The sequence below is a fragment of the Mollisia scopiformis genome, assembly GCF_001500285.1.
Source record: "Mollisia scopiformis unplaced genomic scaffold LY89scaffold_14, whole genome shotgun sequence".
NCBI lineage: Eukaryota > Fungi > Ascomycota > Leotiomycetes > Helotiales > Mollisiaceae > Mollisia > Mollisia scopiformis.
In genome coordinates, this window is record NW_017263594.1 from 1,092,053 (window position 1) to 1,113,495 (window position 21,443).

General features: G+C 47.1%; 10 protein-coding genes and 1 non-coding gene across 11 annotated transcripts; 5 read left to right on the plus strand and 6 right to left on the minus strand.

The window, feature by feature from the left end:
- Nucleotides 1-342: 342 nt before the first annotated feature.
- LY89DRAFT_685872 (uncharacterized protein) lies at nucleotides 343-1,081 on the minus strand (the record flags this gene model as incomplete). The annotated part of the gene is made up of 3 exons (XM_018215159.1): nucleotides 937-1,081; nucleotides 775-885; nucleotides 343-725 (listed from the first exon to the last, which is right to left on the minus strand). A coding segment is annotated over exon 3 (157 nt), but the record flags the coding sequence as incomplete, so codon positions are not given.
- Nucleotides 1,082-1,998: 917 nt separating this feature from the next.
- LY89DRAFT_735138 (uncharacterized protein) lies at nucleotides 1,999-2,898 on the minus strand (the record flags this gene model as incomplete). The annotated part of the gene is made up of 1 exon (XM_018219980.1): nucleotides 1,999-2,898. One exon carries the CDS (start codon nucleotides 2,896-2,898, stop codon nucleotides 1,999-2,001), a length of 900 nt encoding a protein of 299 aa, XP_018070350.1.
- A 2,244-nt stretch (nucleotides 2,899-5,142) lies between these two features.
- Nucleotides 5,143-6,917, minus strand: LY89DRAFT_708035 (acid protease; the record flags this gene model as incomplete). The annotated part of the gene is made up of 4 exons (XM_018217653.1): nucleotides 5,143-6,237; nucleotides 6,364-6,431; nucleotides 6,485-6,753; nucleotides 6,805-6,917. The coding sequence occupies 4 exons, from the start codon at nucleotides 6,915-6,917 to the stop codon at nucleotides 5,143-5,145; spliced, it is 1,545 nt and encodes a 514-aa protein (XP_018070351.1).
- A 684-nt stretch (nucleotides 6,918-7,601) lies between these two features.
- LY89DRAFT_t40 lies at nucleotides 7,602-7,681 on the minus strand. The gene has a single exon. It is a non-coding gene; the product is annotated as a tRNA-OTHER (tRNA).
- Nucleotides 7,682-9,276: 1,595 nt separating this feature from the next.
- Nucleotides 9,277-10,093, plus strand: LY89DRAFT_685874 (class I glutamine amidotransferase-like protein). The gene has a single exon (XM_018215160.1). The coding sequence runs from the start codon at nucleotides 9,344-9,346 to the stop codon at nucleotides 10,079-10,081; it is 738 nt and encodes a 245-aa protein (XP_018070352.1). The 5' UTR covers nucleotides 9,277-9,343; the 3' UTR covers nucleotides 10,082-10,093.
- Nucleotides 10,094-11,377: 1,284 nt separating this feature from the next.
- LY89DRAFT_685875 (uncharacterized protein) lies at nucleotides 11,378-12,453 on the plus strand. Its single transcript, XM_018215161.1, has 2 exons — nucleotides 11,378-12,099; nucleotides 12,157-12,453. Exons 1-2 carry the CDS (start codon nucleotides 11,400-11,402, stop codon nucleotides 12,258-12,260), a joined length of 804 nt encoding a protein of 267 aa, XP_018070353.1. The 5' UTR covers nucleotides 11,378-11,399; the 3' UTR covers nucleotides 12,261-12,453.
- A 524-nt stretch (nucleotides 12,454-12,977) lies between these two features.
- LY89DRAFT_783236 (MFS general substrate transporter) lies at nucleotides 12,978-14,216 on the minus strand (the record flags this gene model as incomplete). The annotated part of the gene is made up of 4 exons (XM_018222659.1): nucleotides 12,978-13,574; nucleotides 13,628-13,922; nucleotides 13,969-14,061; nucleotides 14,110-14,216. 4 exons carry the CDS (start codon nucleotides 14,214-14,216, stop codon nucleotides 12,978-12,980), a joined length of 1,092 nt encoding a protein of 363 aa, XP_018070354.1.
- Nucleotides 14,217-14,321: 105 nt separating this feature from the next.
- Nucleotides 14,322-14,670, minus strand: LY89DRAFT_735144 (uncharacterized protein; the record flags this gene model as incomplete). Its single annotated transcript, XM_018219981.1, has 2 exons — nucleotides 14,322-14,407; nucleotides 14,460-14,670. The coding sequence occupies 2 exons, from the start codon at nucleotides 14,668-14,670 to the stop codon at nucleotides 14,322-14,324; spliced, it is 297 nt and encodes a 98-aa protein (XP_018070355.1).
- A 270-nt stretch (nucleotides 14,671-14,940) lies between these two features.
- Nucleotides 14,941-16,135, plus strand: LY89DRAFT_618740 (uncharacterized protein). Its single transcript, XM_018210849.1, has 3 exons — nucleotides 14,941-15,113; nucleotides 15,163-15,333; nucleotides 15,393-16,135. The coding sequence occupies exons 1-3, from the start codon at nucleotides 14,968-14,970 to the stop codon at nucleotides 16,129-16,131; spliced, it is 1,056 nt and encodes a 351-aa protein (XP_018070356.1). The 5' UTR covers nucleotides 14,941-14,967; the 3' UTR covers nucleotides 16,132-16,135.
- Nucleotides 16,136-16,272: 137 nt separating this feature from the next.
- Nucleotides 16,273-18,393, plus strand: LY89DRAFT_648107 (MFS general substrate transporter). The gene is made up of 5 exons (XM_018211990.1): nucleotides 16,273-16,760; nucleotides 16,818-16,982; nucleotides 17,030-17,199; nucleotides 17,251-17,709; nucleotides 17,759-18,393. The coding sequence occupies exons 1-5, from the start codon at nucleotides 16,463-16,465 to the stop codon at nucleotides 18,170-18,172; spliced, it is 1,506 nt and encodes a 501-aa protein (XP_018070357.1). The 5' UTR covers nucleotides 16,273-16,462; the 3' UTR covers nucleotides 18,173-18,393.
- Nucleotides 18,096-20,150, plus strand: LY89DRAFT_708040 (uncharacterized protein; the record flags this gene model as incomplete). Its single annotated transcript, XM_018217654.1, has 6 exons — nucleotides 18,096-18,306; nucleotides 18,362-18,394; nucleotides 18,525-18,618; nucleotides 18,673-19,681; nucleotides 19,732-19,940; nucleotides 19,993-20,150. Exons 1-6 carry the CDS (start codon nucleotides 18,295-18,297, stop codon nucleotides 20,148-20,150), a joined length of 1,515 nt encoding a protein of 504 aa, XP_018070358.1. The 5' UTR covers nucleotides 18,096-18,294.
- Nucleotides 20,151-21,443: the final 1,293 nt, after the last annotated feature.

A 21,443-nucleotide genomic window follows, 5' to 3' on the forward strand; every position in this document is an offset into this window, starting at 1 on the left:
CTTCTATGATGTTCCTCGAGCCAAGTTGTGGATCGAGCCGTCAAATCCCCACTCGGGGAAGAGTATCAGCATAAAGAGCGGCAGTAGACTCAAGAGACTCAAGACCCGCTTGAGTATGAGAGCGCCTTATGAAGCGCAACAAGGAGACGTAGCGCGATACCCATACTGCTCTCTGGGGAGCTCAAGAAGTCGGTATTGTATTTGTTTTATGATTTTCTTGAAAGATGGAAGCGAGGCGATGAGGTTGAGGTACGGTAGCCAGGATTTTGCGGCGCTAGCACATGTATGGCGGCCAAGATGAAGATTGGAGTTATTTCGTAATATCATTCCATTCTCTGCTTTGCGCATTACATTGACAGAATAAATATAACTAGAATGTTACATATCGGTATTGAGACGCCGAATACGCCTGTCCCACGAGAACCCAGACCACTCTATCCGCCTTCATCAATATTTGTACAATCTCCTACCTCCCATTCCATCTCTCAGTGCATTACCGCCCTCTCTATTTCACGTACGCACCCTGAGGCTGCGCGACGCCAGTCTGCTGTCCATAGTATCCATTATTCTCATATTGTGGTTGACCATAGGTTGGTGGAGGTGGACCCGGCGGAGCATTGTAGCCCTGGTTGTTATTGTAATATCCTCCGTTCGCTGGGGCAGTCATCGGTGTTTGCGTGGTCTGGTATCTTCGTGCTCTGCTACGACGACGTCGGGCGAGACATCTGCGAATGTTAGTGCGGTTCATGCAGACAGAAGTGGGTTTCAACATACAGGAAGAGGAGGACGAGGATGAGTCCGATGAAGATCAAGATGCCTGCAAGTACCCAACGTCCCCAACGATACCATGACGAGTGGCAATAGCTGGAGGTATTGTTGTAATAACTGCGATGTCATCAGTATGCTGCCAATCCGAGATCCGTCTCTGGTGCTGACCAATTATTGTTATAATAACGAGCAGCCAACTGCTGTAAATCTTCAGATCTTGGGAGTATCATTTTTGCGTGTCTTATTCAATACACTCGAGTGATGGTCAAGTAAAGAAGAATGAAGTTCACGAGAATCAGCACGCGGGGAATCGAGCTCTATGTATGATGCGGATCGAACACTAAGAACCCAGTTCCCAGTTATCACAGCCCTAGCATTAAACGGCGCACATCGCATACAAGAACACTGCCTCCCGCCAAGCATTGGCTGCTCGGGAGCTTTATGGAATTATTGTGGCTTGGACGTCCAAGATCAGATAAGTAAGCCTAATCCGAGCTCCCGACCGCAAATCGTTTTGCTGACTGGACTGTTTGCCAAGCTTTTCAGAAGTCCTTTTCAGCTGAGATTCCCGAAACATCCTTTTTGCGACTGCGAGCATCTGACAAATTCCTTCTGTGGAAAGTTTTCCAGGGCATCATTGGTGGTTCGGAGGGCCAGCCGTGAAATGCTCCAGCGAATTTGGCAGAGACTGGGATGACGTTGGTCTCGAGTTGGGGATCTTCACTGCCAATTCCCTGGATCTTAGACTTGATGTCATGATACCGGTAATCACTCATTCGGTTGAGGCAGAGAGTGTGGCTGAGACGCTACGTAGACATCACGTGGGTATTTGCGCTAGGCCAAGAAGCAGATGTTTTCTCGAGAAATCGCACGATAAATCTTTCTTATATCCTGATACATTTGGAAGGCTTCAAATGCGTCCGGAGACCAAAATGGTGTTAGTGAACCCAGTGGCTGTTGAATCACGTGATGCTTGTCTATTATATTTTGCGTTCAGGCTTACGCTCCTCATCGATTTGTGTTCCCAATCGCGTTGCTTTATGTTGCAAAGTAACGCTTTTCATATCTTGTCTAGCTGCAAGTCTGAGAGCCTTGAAGTCTCAAGGTAACTCCCAACCACCCAAACTCAAGCTACGACTCTAGACTTGCACAGATAAGAGCAGTACCTTTTTGACATTATGGTTCGATGCAAGTCTCTAAACGAAAGGATCTTTAGGGCGGTCCGCACTATTATAACCACCAACCCACGAACGCTATCACCACCAATGCCACACCAGATGTCCCAAACCCCCAATTTCGTCTGACAGCGGCGCCAGTAAATGCAGTTCCATTGAATCCACCTTGCCCGCTATACTGAGCACTCGACGAAATCGCCGCCTCCGGATCTCCAGACCCAAACCCGCCAACAGACAAGATAGCCCCACCAATTCCACACCCACTCGACCCGGTAAACTCACTCAAAGCCTCAGTCTCCGTTCCCACCACAACAGTTGAACCATCAGCATCAAGACTCACTCTCGTGCCCAAGATCGTGATAGCCGGTCCACCAGCCTGCAAAATCTGATCTCCAATCCGATACTCTGCCGCAACAGTTGGGTCTGAGCCGAGGAAGTCACTCAATGCCTCTGTTTTCGTGCCTCCTATCACAACACTTGAGCCTCCTTGCTCTAAACTTACGAGTGTTCCTGATACGGTGATGGCGGGAGCACCTGCTACCAGGACTTGCGAGCCCACGATATATCCAGCAGGAGCTGTGGACTGGGCGAGAACTTGGGTACTTGTTCCGCCGAAGATGAGAGATGATCCGTCGGCTGCCATTGACAGAACGGTTCCTGAATATGTGATTTGGCTCCCTGGTCTCAATGTCTGTGTTGCGAAGACCAAGCCGGACTCTGAGTTGGGCGTCAAAGTCGTCCCGTCGATGGTGAAGCCAACTGGCGGATCTGCGCTGCCCGGAGGGTCGTCATTCCCCGCTGTTTGGACAGGCTGACCGTTATTGATCGTCTTCGATGGATTTATACTTGTTGCGCTTGTTGAAGTCGCCGTTGCTGGAACAATTGTCGGTCTGACGACTGCAGGAGCAGATACGGCCAACGCCGTGGAAGCCGAAATATGTGTCTTAGTTGGCATTGTAAGCCCGTTGGCTGTGCTCAGCACGTACGGTGGATCGTAGAAGGCTCATATTCCTGGGTTGCAAGTTTTCCAAAGTGGGTTCAATTGATATAGCTGTTGTGGGACGGAGAGCATGGGGAAGTAAGGGTTGTATGTGATAGTGTAGTGGATCTATTGGTCCATTAGCCTGGTATCAAGTTGTATCCTCAATGAACATCTCAACATGGAAACTTTCTCGAATGTTGAGATTATGGAACAATGAGTTCTTGAGTGAGTTCTCGGAAATATAAAACAGTAACTTAGATCGCAGACGCTTACCCCTTCCAAAAGCTCAGTTGTGAGCGCATACTCGTCGCTCCAAAGACTGCCTGGAATAGTGGTCGTTTCAACAGGATTTACTTTCCAATAACTCTCAACAGTGTCCGTACAAACTGTGCTTATGGATCTTAGCTTCAATAACTCGCTTATTCGATCATTGGAACTCACTGATCTCCCCATGTCGCCTGTCTGAAATATGGCGGAAACGTTGGCAAAGTTCCAAGTACGAAAGTCGGGTTGTAATGAAAGGAAGCTGGTCCCGTTGAGAGAGCATCCTGGGCAAAGGCGACTGTAGTAGCGTTGTACATTTCTCCAACCATTCCGCACAAGTTTGAGGCATAAAGAGACTGAAATGCTACGTAAACTGAAGGAGAAACGCTGGTGCTTGATCAGCTTGTACAACTTTTATGATTAAGTCAAACGTACAATGTAAAACCCGCTGCATCGACCAAAGTGGATGTGGGTGGCTCAGGAGGAGGTGTAGGCCAGTAGTAAACCTGGACATCGCCCCCATAAACACTACAAGTGCTACAACACGGCGACGAAGCGATCCATGTAAAGTCTGAGGCATAATATGCAGGTGTGTACGCTCCCCAAACATTTATTGCCCCTCCAAAAGTTTTTATAGCGGTCCCTGTGGTCATGGTATAGCTATCGCTTTCAGAAGAGATATAATACGTAACAACATCTCCAGTATCGAGGGTAAAGAGCGTATGGCGCGTACTCCAAGTCCTTGATCCAACCCCATATGTAAATAACATGGTAGTGTATTCGGATGAGGGTATCGAAGTGCCGAATGACTCGGTCCAGACAGGAATAGGTGAGCCAAATGTTAGTGGAGCTGTTGCTAGCCAGGTGTCTAATGCGTCGTTCCATCTTTGTGCACAATATGCTAGTCTGAACATTCTTTCGTCGTGAGCTTCCCATTCTCCGAGGTAGTATGGGTTCAGGTATGCGGTTTTGCTTGGATCAATGTAGGGCTCCTCTGTCCGAAAACAATATTGGCTTGGTCTCCAGCTCAAGAAGTGACTTGCCAGTGGTGCCCCGGCGCTGACGATGTGTTAGTCACTTCGCTATAGCTTCTTGGATAGAAGTCAAAGTATCCAAGCTTCTGCTCGACAAGTAAAGTAGTAGTGGGCATCCCCGTCACGAGAACATCCTTACCATGGTGATCTGGGATAGCTCGTTGAATGATTTGAGAGGGCGCTGGAATTAGTAGTAATGGAAGGTGCACTTGTAGTAAAACTTGAATAAATATCGATTTTGGAGCCAACTCCAGATGCAGTCGTGATAGATGTCGTGATAGATGACCTGGCCGAAGTTGTTGAATTGGGAAAAAACACGGCGCCATCCACAATGGCGGCAAACAACCAGATTGGAAACATGATTAAATTGAGATTTATCAATGCTTTGAATCCAAACAACGAACCATATCGAGAAGAGAGAGCCGTGGAGCTTGGACGGGGTTTCGTATCGACTCAAAGCCACGTCGTTGCCTGATACTCTTGAAGTAGGCCTTCTGAAATGTCTATTTTCCACACCTTGGAGATTCAATAAATCACAACACCAATCGGCAGGCGGTATGGTGAGCACTAACCTCTTGTACGGCTACAAAGATCCTATTGTGGCGCAATAAATGAATTGCGGGGCGGCACTTTGGGTATGGCAATCTGGATCTCTGCTGTATAGATTGTGCGGCAGTCTGTATTGGGGAAGTCTTCCAGATTGACATTGAGGCGCATTCGTAAACGTGGTTCTGTATCTTTAGGAATCATATTTTGGTATTCATTGTCAAGCTGGAATCGTCTAAGGCATTTCAAATCCGTGTCAACCCATGGACTTTTCGATGCATGTACGGCTGATCCCTCTATGCTTTTCTTTTTCAGATACTCCTTCAATATGTTAGGATAATTGTAGTTCTGACGAGACTTGAAATGGGCTTTCTCATGCTGCCATCATTTCCGGCACATCACTTCCGGGCATTTCGTGGATCGGAGTACCCATTAACTCGGAAGTCTCTGACATCGGACTTCTCAATTCCGAAATTTCTCCAGGAGAATGCAATTCTGCTTTGCCAAACGTCGACTTTTCCATATTAAAAGCTGAATCTCCTTCCGCTTCATGATGCGTGAATTCGTTCTGTCCTTCAACTTCCCCAACTATAGGTTTCTCTGTCCCACCGACTTCAGCCGCACCTTCTTTTCGAGAGTCCAGGTCTTCTTCTTGCGATATATTGTGGCTCGCTCGAGGTCTGATGATGAAATACCAAAAGCCTCCTGCAATCAATGCCACACATATCAAAGATCCAATGACTGCACCAGCTATTGCTCCTCCGCCGAAACCTGTGACAGATATTGTTCCTCCGAGTGACGTGCCATTGCTCAAAGTTGTATTAGAGGAAAAGATAGTAATAATATGCTCCCCAAAATTGGCGTCCCAAACGCATGGGCTAACAGAGAAATTGCCCCTTTCATAATCAACTGTCAGATATGCTTCTTGCATAAATATTCTTCCGAGAGTATACTGTGTCTCATTTGCAGCTCGTTGAAGAGGAAAATATCGTGAGGAGTTGCCGTCCACGAGCGGATAAGTAGCTTGGAGATCAAAGCTTGCGTATGGTAGTGTGATGCTTGTTGTTGGTCCTCCACTGGCTGTGTTCCCAATTGTGAAACTTACTATCGGGTTCTGAGAAACTAATAAGTTATGCAGTGTCTCGTTGATGAGGTATAATCCCACTGTGGTGTTGTATGTCAGTCCGAAGGCCAACTCGAAAGCTTGGCAGGCGGCCGACGGAAGATAGAGTTGGGCGACTGAGGTATCAATAAAAATGTTGATCCCACTAGCTAATAGCTCTATATCATTTCCTGTTGCATTGGTCGTGATAGATTGCAAGCCAACAGTTAAGTCACGAGTCTGGTCGCTTCCGAAACCAAAAGACAGATTCGAATTTAAAGCAGCAAATCTCGAACTATCATATCCTCCGAGGGTCAAGCTTCCGAGGACTTGTTTTAAACGATATAGAGCGCCTGCAGTATAACTCTATGATAGGCTTGGAATCTGATTCTGCTGCTTTAGCAATCTGATGAGGCTTGGCTGGGGGTCATTGAAAGTTGTAAAGTTGGTGGGTTGCGGATTTAGTCCCAGCAGTCCAATCCAGAAGTCTACCCCAGCAACGCCTGCTACGACTGAGTGATTGACTGTTGGACCTCCACTTCCTTGGTACCCAAGTCCAACTATGTCGCGTTAGATAATATGATATATATAAGTGCTGAAGAACCAAACTTGCCTGAGTCGAATCCAAATTCTGCAGAATCCGAGTAGCCAAGACTTTGCTCGAACTCTAACCCATAACTACCAATAGAGCTCCAACTCGTTGACGAATTGGGGGTGAAGATTCCTCCTCTTGTAGATGCACAGTCACTTCCCTCATTTTGGCAGCCCTCTGGCACAACCACTACGGTCGAAGTGGACGATGAGCCTGGGAAGAACCGAACATTTTGGGAGGGACTGCCAATTCTCAACTCAAAGGAAGACCACGGGCCATCACTTCCTTCACTATCGCAAAGTCAGAAACTTGGGTGCATGTCTTGTATGTGAAGCACTCACAAGAATTGGCTTGGGGATACCACCACCGGAGCTGGCAGAACAGTAGCTCGTCTGCCGAGCCCTTGACTCATGCAAGCGAGGGTCAACTGAACAATAACGCAGCTCCAAATCATTGTTACTGTAAGCCAGACTAGCGGTTATCATCCTGCCCAAGTCTTGCGGACGATGTGGCATTGCGAAAACTCAACACCAGCAGCTGAGCTTGATGTGGAGTTAGCTGTGAGAAGCGTGATTCATTAATGATGAGGCTGTGAAGGCTGCCATTTTCTGCGCCGCAGTATAATGACTTCCTGAACTATGGATAAAGTGCAGTTGGCAATATTAAAACTATACCCCGGATATATGAACAATGCCGGACAGTGATGAGGGCCGGAAAGCCGGGGACAGCCTCAGATTGGTTCGCTTGAGTTTGGCTGGAATCACTCATAGACATTCCAAAAGATTTCAATGGAATGGAGACTGTGGCTCTTGGAGTTCTTGCAAGCTGAGGTATCATGCCGTTAAGTTCCGAGCTGCATTAGCGGAATCCTTAAGAAGATTCTCTTCTCGCAGACCTCAAGCTATTCCCTCAACATACGAACGCTAGAAAACAACATGAATATTGAACAACCAAATACAAGGCGAAAAGATGAGCGTGCATCTCGGCACCTCATGCTCTCTCGCTCTCTCTCGCTCTCTCTTGCTCTGCAGTTTGAGCCTTCACACCTACACACAAATACCACGTACAAATCGACCACAAACACAGGCTAATCCTCAAAAACACAAAGGCAAAACAGCACAAAAAGAAAAAGAAGTCATGATCCCTGACGGAATCGAACCGCCGCCGAAACCTTCATGATACAATGAAGCTGACATGCTACCACTACACCAAGAGACCCTTTACGCTTATTAGGCAAGAAATGCTTATTTCGTTTCATATGTTTTAGTGAATTTGACGTCGGGCGCGGGCGAGTGTGTGAGATGGTTGCATTGGGCAGACCAACCATCCTTGTCCCGACATGTTGTGCCATAGTTTTGTCAGAGGTTCTGAGCTCGGATGTAGTTACAGTATTGTTTAGCTTTCACATGAAAGGTCGCAAACACAATTTGCTTTATCCGAGAAAGACTCTGGTATCAGATCCAATAGTTTATAATACACGCTTATAGTATAAATGCAGCATACCAAGCTTCTGTTGTTTACCCAGAAAGGACACAATATCAACATTGTTCTGCACTTAGCAAGTGTGCTCGCACTTGCAAAGTAGAAACAGCCAAGAGTATAGGGAGTAAAGCCAAGAGTCAGGCTGCAATATAAAATCTAAATTCTTGGGTAGAGTAGACTGTCTCTTTATTCCAGCTCAATTAATGTCTATCAATTCAGAATCCTAAAAAGCGCATTAGATGGGCCCAATTCCTTGTGCGCAAGAGAAGTACCTGGGCATTGTAAGGTCGACAACGCATGGTTGTGGGATCTCTGGTACCAAGATTAACAAATGTCCAATAAAAGCCTAAGTATTAATTTCAAATATTGTCGAGCTCAAAACTAGTCTCGCGCAGGAGCAATTTCGCCGACCAAGAACTCAGCTCTTCCAGAATCGCTTTCACCGTCGACAAAACTTTCTGCCTTACTGTGCTTAAAGAGGTATCACCCTCGAGATGTGCTTTAATACACATTACTGGTTCGAACCTGCAAAATTGGTTCCACAAGCCTGCAATAGGTTGATTCGCTTAGAAGTGGAAAGTTTGCATTGCGCCGACGGAGGCTGACATGCAGAGCCTAATCTTTGAAATTTTGTCTATTGTAATCATTTCTTCTGCTCATACCGAAGAATTCATTTCAAAGAATGTAGCGAAAGCCGGCCCTTAATCCTTGCTTTTGCTCCAACTTCTCGAGCCTTTTATTCTCCTTTTGCAAAACGAATCTAATCACAATAGCTATAGTCGCATAAAAGTAACACACAACAAGATAGTCACGATATCATATGGCAATTCTCTAGGTACTAAACAGGATCCTCTGGGATCTGCATTTTCATTATGACAAGAGCATCACTTTTCTTGATAGATTGCACACCATCCTTGAGTCGATGGGCTCAGCTACCAGTCTGAAAGCTGTGACTGTGCTGTTTGTAATCATGGACTGCGTGGCCAGGATGGACGTACCCACTATCGAGCAGACCCACAACATAACTGAAATGTTGACGTCACAAGGTGATAGTGATCGGTGTATCTTGTGACCAGTGTGTCCGCGCTGTTTCTCCGGATACGGCTATACAGCGAAACATCTCTCATATCGGATATAGAAAATGTCTCTTAAACCGGATATAGAACATCTCTAAGTATCGGAATAGAGCATCTTCTAGTTTCCGCTGTACCTCTTACTGATCAGCTCCGTGATGCTGACAATTGGAAGACGAAGGTGATCCACAACGCAAACGTTATATATTTAAAAGGTTACTCTTTACTTCCATCTACTGCATAACTCCCATCATCATTACTTATAAACATTCATCCCCAACTGCACATTCAAGCGAAAGGACTTTTGCACAGCATAGCAAATAAAATGGCACCCATCCATTTCGGCTGCCTTGTTTTCAACTACCAAGCCATTGACGTAATCGGGCCTACCGATCTTCTCAATTCCGCTAGTAAAGGCCTTCTGGAAGCGATCAGTTTTTACGGTCCCATTGACGAGAGCACAATTGCCCGCGCACCGCAATTTGTTTTTCACCATATTGGCGTCACGCGAGACCCAGTACATCTCCTCACTAGCTCTATCACCATTTTACCCACGGACACTGTCGATGATTGCCCCGAGCTAGACTGCCTCTTGATTCCCGGGCCCGACCTAGGAGACTTCGAACTTCACCCTAAGTTTGTTGACTTCACTCGTCGTCATGTCGCCGCCGGGAAATTGCTGTTTACCAACTGTACCGGCGCATCTGTCGCTGCAGCTACTGGTGTTCTTGATGGCAGAAAAGCAACAGTCAACAATGTTGAGTATATGTGGGTGAAGGACAAATACCCAAAGGTGAAATGGACGAGGGATAAGAAGTGGATCGTCGATGGAAATATTTGGACCGCGAGTGGTGCCGTTGCAGGGATGGACATGTTCTCTCACTGGCTGAAAGAGAACTATGGCTTGGATGTACTCATAGAGGGTGCTTTGGGTCTCGACTATGAGCCTCGAGACAGTGATGGATTGTTCAATGTAATCCCGAAAAGATACGACGCGAGCGGGAAGCAAATCTCTACGCATGTCTTCAAGTACCATACCCAGTCTCTCGGTGGATACTCCTAGACAGGATAGCTGGAACTTCCGCCACTCTTTCACTAGTGATGGAGCGAGCTTCAGCGTAGTCATGCGATATAACTATCGATCATATGCTGTTATTTTTACCATCAAATCTTGGTGATTCACCCTTTCAAATGACATATTTCCATCTGCATATTTCACAAAAAGTGCCTTCGTGTTAGGTAAACAACTTCATTTGGACGGAGGGAAGGGGGCAGAGGGCTCTGAAGTTGAAATTCCTTGCCCTCTACTCTGTTACATAGGTATACCAGCGGAGACGGGTGTTGTGACCTTGGAGAGCTAGTCTTTACTTTTGTATTTGATTATACATTTATCGCGCAAAGCTTGCTGTCGCAGAATGCCTACTCAGCCGACTCGGAAAATTACTGCAATGCCGGAGAACATCATCACAATGTACCAGAAGTTGTTTTTGAAAGCGGACTTGTATGGTGCCATTTGATGTTAGTGTAGCTATTCACGTGAGTTGCCCTCATACTTGGTTCTCCCAGTGATCAGATACCACTCCGAGGCAGGCATTTGCGCATTTACCATAGCTGTCAATAATAATCTTGTCTAATATCTAAGTCACCCTTCCGACGCTGTGAATAATCCTCGCCGAATACCTGCCTTGATTGTTGGGCATCCGAGACGTTGGACTGCTCCACTGAATCATTACGCGTACTGATGTGACCACTCAGAATCTCACCTATGGAACTCCAGCTATACATATCGAGAACCATCGCACGGTCCATCACGCCTTACCTGCAACTACTGTAAGTGTTGACATACCAGCTTGATACCCCTTCACCGCCTTCACTTGGTTCTGCACTTCGGGACAGACGCTGGCATCTTACCGTCCGGAACTTGTTGGCAGATATATAATAGCCATTGCAAGTAGCAACGGCAGGAGAACCTAAAGATAATGGTATTTGAGATGCCCGCGCCGCGATCTACTATTTTCTTGGACCAATCGTTGCGTCACATGGGATTTTAATGCAATCCCTTTGTATGAGATCTTTAAGTTACAAATCAAAAAGATTTATAAGCAACAGTACTCATATTTTCTATTTCTAAGCATAAGGCATATTGCCAAAGCATTATGTTCTTGATATCCGCATTATCAGAGCAAAGGCACTGATTGTACAGCTAGTGTTCTCTTTCCCGGATATAGACGGGTGAACTCTCTATCCGCAACTTTGTGTTTCACCGTCGAGATTTATAAGCCAATATGTGTCACTGTCCTCTCTACTTTCAATAAAATGACAGTGTTGTCTGTCCAAAATGTCTCATGTATCGCTTCCATCATCTCTCGTCTTGCCTCATGATGCATTTTCTAAACCGCTTGTGGGCGGGAGCGCTCGTTGTTCTTTTAGGGTCTTCATATTCGAACGCTAGCCCTGGACCTATTCAGTTACTAGGTCGAGATCATAGTCAGACTCGGGTTATTGCAGGCGTAACTATTCCGGACACGCCTGTTGTACGTGCCGCACAAGCTTATGCTCGCGCTCACGCCGACGACATGACCTACAACCACGTCATGCGCTCTTGGCTCTTCGGCGCAATAATAATCAGCAGATCGAAAGACAGCGTAGCCATAGACCCAGAAGTCCACGCTGTCGCCGCTCTTCTCCACGATTTAGGCTGGGATAACACCGGTGAACTCGTGTCACCTGACAAGCGCTTCGAAGTTGACGGTGCACTTGCCGCTTGGAACTTCATTGAGTCCTCCGTGCACAATGGGACTATTCATAGCCATGACTGGGATGACGACCGAAAATGGCTTGTTTGGGATGCCATTGCACTACACACAACACCCACGATTTTCGCGTACAAGCAGCCCCTGGTATTCCTGACGGCAGCTGGCATAAACGCCGATTTTCACGGTCCTGAAAGCGACTTGTCAGGCTTAATAACTTGGAACGATTACTACCAGGTCAAGGCAGCATTTCCCAGACTTGATCTTGCATCAGGTGTGTCCAAAATCATTTGCGGATTTGCGAGGAATAAGCCTGCGACTACATATGGTAGGTTACACTATGCTTGTAAAATATATACCGGACTTTAAGCTGATATCGAGCTAGATAATTTTATGATGCAATTTGGCATTCGTTATGTAGCGAATTACTCTCAAAATTCTGTGGGGCATCTAGGTATCGATGAAGTTGAGAACGCTCTTCCCAACTGAAGTTGGTAGACATTTGGTGGGGAATATCTAAGTGCAGTACCAGGGGTTGATATTCCAGGGTCGGGGTTGTAGTTTAAAAAGAGTAATTTTCATCAGGAATGGCAGATGACGCATTGAAGGCGAAGGGGCGCGAGCAATTATCAAGGTCTGGTGTTAATGGCAATTGCATTTCTGACTTCTAAGAGCGCGCTCCTAGCAAAGCCTAATGACTATGTCAATTCCATTACCTCATTCACTCCTGCAGAAATCAAATCCTACCGTGTTGAACGCTATTGCGCCCTCGCATCCATGTGGTGCAACCGAGTATCATAAAAAAAAAGCAAATAATCATGCGAAATTAGCTTCCTATTTCGTACGGTCACGATTTTCTGGAATCCCACACACTGGATCAGTACATGGCTCCACGCCATATTGTACATGGAGTGAGTGTCGAAGGTGTTTACAGACTTGATGTTAGTGAAAATACATGTGCTCTGGGAGCGGCAGTGGAGAGGGGAGAAGGTGAGACATTTGAGGACTCGGTTGGAGGCCGGTGGAGGGAGGATGAGTTCGTGGAGAAGTTGGTAGAGAGATATCAGGCTGGATTGTGGGAAAGGTAAGGAGTAGCAACCAAAGCATTTGATGATATGGAGAAAAAGGTTGTTGGCAGTGCAGATTAGGAGTATCCGCGAAACTTCGTCAGAGTGAGCGAGTCCAAATACTAGCGTGAATCCATTTTCAAAGGATGTATCGAAAACCGGCCCTTAATCCTTGCTCTTGCTCCTGCTTCTCGAGCTTTTTGTTCTCCCTCTTCAATACGAATCTGATCACAATAGCCATGGTCGCACAAAAGCAACAGACAACCGCCAATCCAATACCAGCTGGTACATACTGAGGGCCATCACTCGGAGGGTACATGTAGGAGCCATAGATCCCTGCAGCGTTTCCGAACATACCACAAGTAGCTACAACCACAGCTCTCTTGCCCAGCGGACGTGGAAAGGACGAAGTGATCCAAGCGAGAATCATTTGAAATGGAGGAAGGATACCGATAGGCATCAAGTACATCGCAAACATCCGGGGACCAACGCCATGAGTTGTGATGACGAGTATGTTGCCGAGTGCACCAACAAGCATACACGCCGCAATGTGGAAGCTCCGCTCTCGAGTTTTGGAGCTGTGGTAAGAGACGAGAAGAGTTGCAAGGAGTGTTGCGAACCAGACGGGCACGGTTAGAAATGGGGTTTCGATCTTTCCGTAGCCCAAGCTGTTAACGATCGTGGGGAAGAAATAGGTGAAAGACTGAGCCAGAAGGTTTGAGTGATGCATTAGCATCTAGAGAAATCAGCATCCGCTATTTTCATGTGTCTTTGTGGTGTTTTACTTACGAAGAGATAAAGTCTCCAGTCTGAGAATGCCATCTTGAGTGCTTGTTTCCACGTGATCGCATTGCGGTCATCTTGCTCCCCAGCAACGTCTTGAGCAAGCCTCCACTGGGCGTAATGCTTTTCTTCGGTCTTGAGCCATCGGGTTGTGGCTGGGTAGTCGGGCATGAAGAAAACAGCAATGATAGCAATTCCGGAGGTTGCGGCACCCTCGATGATAAAGAGCCATCGCCAACCAGCAATACCGTGGGCAGGATTCAAGTCGGACAGCACACCAGCTGCGATGAGACCGCCGAACCTAAACACAGTAAGCACAATGCCATATTTGGAACCTGTGAACTAACATGTTTGCCATTGCAACACCAGTGTACAAGATTGCAATACGATGAGCGAGCTCATCTGCTCTGTACCAACTTGACATCAAAAAAATGCAGCCGCTGTGAGAGGTTAGCTACGAACTGAACAGCCTTAGGAGCCAAACTTACGAGAAGAACGGCGCTTCTGCAGCACCCAGGAACAAGCGGCAGAGAAGTTCTCCCACAAAGGAATGAGTTGTTGCTTGCAAGGCACTGATCATACCCCAGATGGCCATCATGCTGCAAAGATAAAGCGAAGGTCGAACCTTGGTAAGAAAAAGGTTGGAAGGAAGCTGAAATAGGATATATCCGATGAAGAGGATGGACGTAATAGTGTCGAATTATGTTCCTTTGAGGCCAAGATCTTGCACGAGAGTTCCAAGACGGGCTTGAGCCAAGGCCGTGCGGTCGAGGAAGTTCGTGAGATCTTCCGCGATGTCAATCAAAATCCCACAAATATCGATGAGATGTCTACTAACACATCAAAACTATCCATGGCAATAAATGAAGATCGATCTTCTTCAGAAGATGCTTGGTCTTATACGAATGCCATTCAGGGTCTCGCTGAGCAAAGTCGGTAGCATATGCTTGTAAGTCTGCATCTTGATCTTGGTTGGGATTCTTCGAGTTTGATAGTTCATAAGATTCAACATGCTCGGACGAGGCGCTGTTATGCTTCAAGTCTTCCATGGCTGCCGAATATGGATGCTAATGACTTTTGCTGTTTGCAATTTGTGAGATGCCAAGCTGACCAAAGCATTAGATCGACCCGAGTCCATAGCCATGGGAATGTTATATATATTTGATCTTCGATGAGCAGGTAGGACGATGAGCCGCGTCGTTCTTTAACGCGATTCAGGGAAGGTGGGCCAGAATGCGGGGAATTTCAGCACCCCATCTTTCACGGAGAGAATGCCGCCGCACCCAAACTTGCACCGACAGTAAAGTAAGCCACTCTTACTCTGGATTCAGCACCAGCAATCAACCATGCCGAAACCAATTGTACTGCATATCGGGGAGCCGATCAAGTACAATCAGAAGTTCTATGAGGAGGAATTCCTCTCTCACTTCGACGTCGTACGGAATGAAGATTTGGACAGAGAGTCATTCATCAATGCCCTCAAGGCCGAAAAGTAATTATGCATTCAAGAACAGCTCAGACTGAAACTAACTTTCAAACAGATATGGCAAATTCTCAGCTATTTACCGTCCGCACTTTCAGACTGGAGGAGAGATGGGGCAATGGGACGATGAATTGATTTCTCTCCTCCCATCTTCTGTGCGAATATTCGCTAGTGCTGGAGCAGGATTCAACTGGGCAGATGTTGATACCCTCGGAAGGAGGAAGATATGGTATGTAAAAGTACACAGACTCTCCGGTATCAGAAGCAGTCTAAACGATTTTACCCTAGGTATGCCAACGGAGCTGGAGCATCAGACGAAGCAGTCTCAGATACAGCATTGTACATGATTCTTTCCGTCTTTCGCAACTTCACACGTGCTCAACTGGCTGCTCGAACTGCAGATCCCGAAATCTTCAACACAACGCACAAGCTCATTGCGACAATCTCAGCCAACCCAAGAGGACACATCCTGGGCATCATCGGCCTTGGCAACATCAGCAAGAAACTAGCCTACAAAGCTGGCGTCGCTCTCGGCATGGAAATCCACTATTATGATGTTGTGAGAGCTACCGAGGAAGAGGAAAAGCAACTTGCTGTCACATTTCACAAGTCGTTGGATTCGTTGCTGAAAGTCGCAGATTGCATCTCGTTGCACACTCCCTTGAACAGACATACTCAAGATCTAATCAACCCCAGAGCGCTGAGTTTAATGAAGCCCGGATCACGAGTAGTGAACACGGCTAGAGGAGAAGTGGTCAATGAAGATGCACTGATTGCGGCTTTAGAAAGTGGCCATATCAGCGCTGCGGGCTTGGATGTGCATTACCATGAGCCCCAAGTATCTCCAAAGTTGGCTAAGATGGAGAACGTCACTTTGACAACGCACATTGGTGGAGGTGCTCTGAACACTCGCATCAACTTCGAGCTCAATGCTATGAAGAACATTCTTGCAGTTGTGGGACCGGATGGGGAGTTTATTGGCGAGCCCTTAACTCCAGTCAATGCGAGAGCATTCAAAGAAGTTTAATAACAAACTGTTCTGCATACAAATGAGCTTCGTTCAGTATACTTTGCAAGATTGCAAGATTGTGACTATGCTCGTGATAAGTTTCCCACCACTCAGGGATTGAGATCTCTCTCAGATGTTGGGACGCGCCAAGCAACGGATGAGATGAAAATGGGGCGTCTCCCCGCAAAAAACCCCGCCGCACATCCCTCCGTTCCGGGGTCTTGATTTCTGGGGTAACAAGGCTCAAGCTTGTGTCTTTCTGCTTCGCTTTTTGAGATATATCAGATGTTCCAGATCTTCGGAAAATGACCACCATCCTGTCTCCACTTGCCCTGAATACAACTTGACCATGGACGAAATTCACGCCAAAAACGATGTTGAACTTGTTGAGGCCATCATCAAGCCCATCAACCAACTTCCGCTCCCAGACGAGCTCCTACACCTTGACGATGAAGGCATCCAGAAACTTGAAAAAGGGTTGGTAAAGCGGCTAGACTGGACTTTGATGCCAGTTGTCGTGCTCCTGTTTCTTCTCAATATTCTGGACCGGAACAATATCGCAAATGCAAAGGTTGCTGGCTTGCCCAAGACCCTGGGAATCTCGGATTCTCAATATAACACTTGTCTGATGATTTTTTACGTCGGATGTAAGAATCCTCATCCACCCCTGGCCATTAAAGCTAAAGTCCTCTGACAACTTGAAGATGTCCTCACACAAGTCCCTTCGAATCTCATCATCCGAAAAGTCCGCCCGTCAATCTATATTTGCGGCATTACTTCTGCTTGGGGAATCATCTCCATGTCTCAAGGTTTCACCAAAAACTTTGCTGGACTGTTCGCTAGTCGATTCATTCTCGGTCTTGTTGAAGGTAAACTCCAAAGCTAAGAGACTCTCCCAGATGCTCATCGCTCATAGCACCATTCTTGCCTGGAGTCTTCTTGATGAGCTGCTGGTATAAACGAACCGAGCTGCCACCTAGAATCGCTTTCTTGTATGGTGCCAACATGCTTGCCAGTGCATTTGGTGGGCTCATTGCTGCTGGAATCATAGCCAGAATGGAAGGCAAACTAGGCAGACCAGCATGGGTGAGTTGTTCTCCGACTTTTCAAACATGAACCATCTTTGACTTTGACCAGGAGTGGCTCTTCATTATCGAGGGCTCAATGACTGTTGTGATCGCACTACTAGTTATGCCCATCCTACCAGACTATCCTCTCCAGAAAGCCAGCAAAATTATCTCCCACGAACAACAACTCTTCGCGGAATGGCGAATCCGCAAAGAAAACGCCGGTATCCGCGACGAGGATCCAGAGTCCATCTTATGGGGCTTGAAACAAGCTTTGTTCGATCCCAAGTTGTACATGTTCATCATCCTTCAGATGTCTTTGATCACCGCACAATCATTCACCAATTTCTTTCCTAGCATCGTCGGTACACTTGGATATAACACCACGATCACGCTTCTACTTACGGCACCTCCTTATCTCCTTGCGTTCATCACGTCTCTCGCAATCTCATTCCATGCTGCGCATAAATATGAGCGTGGGTGGCATATTGCCATCCCCATGCTATTCGCTCTCCTAGGAAACTTGATGGTATGCTCAACCATTCCCTCATTTACCATACTCTAACTTAAAGATTTAGGCCATGTTCGTACCCACCCTCGGGGGCCGTTACTTCTCAATGTTCCTCATGTGCGCAGGCTCGTACTCGCCATACAACCTCTGCGTTTCCTGGCTCAGCGCATCACTTCCCCGCCCAGCATCTAAGCGAGCCGCCTCTCTTGCCATCATTAATCTGATGGGGGCAGGAGTCGCCCACTTCTATACCTCTTACGCATTTCCGGACTCGCAAAAACCCAGGTACTATGGTGGTGGGTCTATGATGTGTGCTGCATCTTTGGTCTGCGCTCTCATGGCTATTGGTATCAAGTACCATTTAAAGCGCGAAAATGCTCGATTTGAACGAGAAGAGATGGGCGGTGAAGTTCCGGCTAGGACTATCAAGGCCAGTAAGAGTGATGGTGAAGCTGTTGTTAGCTTTAGATATGTTCATTGAGTGTTGCTGGTTGAGGTCCTTTCTGCTTTGAGTTTGCGACTCGAGACGATTGCGTGGTGTGGCTCGACCAATGGGTCTCATTTTATGATAGAGTGTTGATGCTGGTGTGATACAATGGTACCATGTGGCACCATGTTTATCTTTTTCCAACTGAAATTCTGGTGTTCTTGAACACTGATACCAAGTGAGATTCGCTCTCCATTCTCTTCGCAGTCTGAAATTGTGAACTCAAGCTCGCTTGTGAACACTAGAATCGATCCAACAAGCCATGCCCCATCACTCCGCAATCCTGGAGCACTGTGCATCCGAATTATGGGTCGCCCCGGCTTCATGTCCGTACTAGCCACATCAGAAACACAGCACGGAGCAGGATTGCTGGATTGCTGTGAGCTCGAAGGTATGGGATGTTACCGACTTCTTGAGCATACATCTAGGAGGCCCTGCAGGTAATGAACTTGGCGTTATTCATTGTTCTGGATGAACTTGCTGACGTTGTATAGTCATCCTGAAATATGCCGGAGGAGATGCGACAGAAGCGTATGAGGAAATCCACGCACCAGGAATTCTCGAAGAAACACTCGACCAGTCCAAGTTCATTGGCAATCTTGCGGCTTCAATCGACATCCCTCAAGCAGCCACAGTTCCAAAAGCCACAGAAAACGTTCAGAATGAAGAGATTCCTGAGCCGATACGAGAGTCGGTCAAAGTTGAGACTACACCGTATCAAAAACCACCACTCTTCACCCTCATCTCAGCGCCCGACTTCACCGCCGTAGCAGAACAAGCTCTCACGCCAAAAGCATGGGCATTCTACTCCTCAGCAGCAACAGACCTCATCACCCATCGCCTAAACAAAGCCCTTGTCCGACGGATCATGATGCGGCCGAGAATTCTGCGGAACGTCAAAAGCGTCTCCATCAAGCGCAAAGTTCTTGGGCACGACTCTTCAGCACCGTTTTTCATCTCGCCTGCAGCGATGGCAAGACTAGCACATAAGGATGGAGAGCTGGCACTTGCGCGAGGAGCTTCGAAAGAGGGGATCATTCAGTGTATCTCGAGCAATGCCTCGTATCCACTAGGGAGTATTGTTGGAGCTGGGCACAAAGGTCAATCGTTCTTTCTGCAACTGTACGTCAATTCAGAGCGGGAGAAAACGGCCGAGCTGCTGCGCAAGGCCCGAGATTTGGGTATCAAGGCCATTTTTGTGACTGTCGATGCACCCGTTGCTGGGAAGCGAGAAGCAGATGAGCGACTAGCTGCTGAGAATGTGGCATCGGCTGTCAGTGGTGCGGTCGCGGGTAATGACAAGAAGGGTGGAGGTATGGGGAGACTCATGGCGCAGTATGTGGATAAGGAACTGGTTTGGGAGGACATCAGTTGGATTAAGCAGGTGTCTGGACTGCCAGTTGTGTTGAAAGGTGTCCAAAGCGCTGCAGATGCTCAGCTAGCTGTCAAGTATGGATGCAAGGGGATCATGGTCAGCAATCATGGAGGAAGGACTCTGGATGGGTACATGGTCTCCCTTGACATGAAGATCAGTTACTGACTGTCATCTGCAGAGCACAGCCATCTATATTGGTACTTCTCGAGATCCACCAGATTTGTCCCGAGGTCTTGGACAAGTTGGAGGTTTTCGTTGACGGCGGCTTCGAGCGAGGGTCTGATATTCTTAAGGCACTTGCCCTTGGAGCTACGGCTGTCGGCGTGGGAAGACCATATTTGTACTCTCTGATGTATTCTACAGACGGTGTGGAGCATCTTACACAAAGTAAGTAAAAGAAATCTATACGAGCGTATTCATGGCTTATATGTTTGCACAGTTTTGAAGGACGAGCTCGAGACAGCAATGAAGTTATGTGGGATTACGAGCATTGACGAAGCACATCCCGGTCTCCTCAACACGCGGGATATTGACCACCTTGTGTCTAATGGTGATACACATCCACATATCAAGTGGAAGCCAAGATCGAGATTGTAAAGATTTGATACTCATAGAATAGATAGATCACCTGGATAGAATCAAACCCAACAATCGAAATTGAAAATTTGTTCGAAGAAATGAATAAAATGCACGTGGTAGCTTCTGCTTTAAAGTCATCTAGGCCCCAGAAAGGAGGGATCTGGACCTTGGTCTCGATAAAATGAATTGAAGTAAAAAACATCGCGAGCCATGAGGGACAAGCAATTGGCAATCGTAAGCGCTCTGTTGGAAAGGAGAATTGTTTCCAGCATGTGATTGCAAGAACTACTCACACACAGCAAGCACCCCACGCTCGGCTGAGCTCCACCGATGAATCAATGGAGTGGCCAGCCCCATCGACAGCGAGCCATGATGCGCCATCTCGTCTCGCTCTTCTCTCCGTGCAAGACTGGCGAGTGCGGCTCGGCCTTCTATCCGCTTTTCCACCTCACCCCACTTTAGCCCTTACTTTTCTCGCCGCGTTTCCGCAACTTTGTGTGGGCCCCCGCATTTGTCCACATTCACCTGGTGGACGCGGAAAAGGAAGCTATCCCGATGGTCAAGGGACTCAGTTGAATGCGGATGCAACGAAACTATTGGTAACAGAGAAGAAACGGGTCGTTGCTTTATTGGTTCTAGCTCCTCCAACGTGCTAGGAAATTGATATCGTCGAACTTGCGTGAGCTCCACAACTTTGTATAAGACTTCAAACATTTTTTGTGATTTCGCAACGGTGTATTTCCAGTTTCCTCCTCAGAAACTTCCTGGAAGAGGGACGTTTAATTTTCTCGTCATCTAACACACGACTAAGTATGGGTTCAACAGAAAATCAAAACATGAATATTCTGATTACCGGAGCGGGAGGATTCTTGGGACAAGAATTGACAGCAGCTCTCCTCGAATCCGAGCCCACAGCGCATCTCATTCTAGCCGATGTCGTCACGCCCAAAACACCATGGCCAAACTGTACGAACAGAATCACCGCGACCCAAGCAGATCTTACATCTGCCGAAGCAGTTGCTTCACTTCTTCAACCGACATTTGCAGTGTGCTATCTCTTGCATGGTATAATGTCGGGTGGAGCCGAAACAAATCTGGACTTGGGGCTCAAGGTGAATCTTGACTCCTTCCGCCTCATCCTGGACAATCTGAGACAGAATCAACCTGGCATCAAGGTCATTTTCCCTTAGTCCCTTGCTATTTATGGTCCATCTCAGCCTGGTCAAGTTACCGATGAAAAGACCATCCCGATCCTGCAGTCGTCTTATGGCGCGCAGAAATTGATTGTCGAGACTTTGATAAACGATTTAT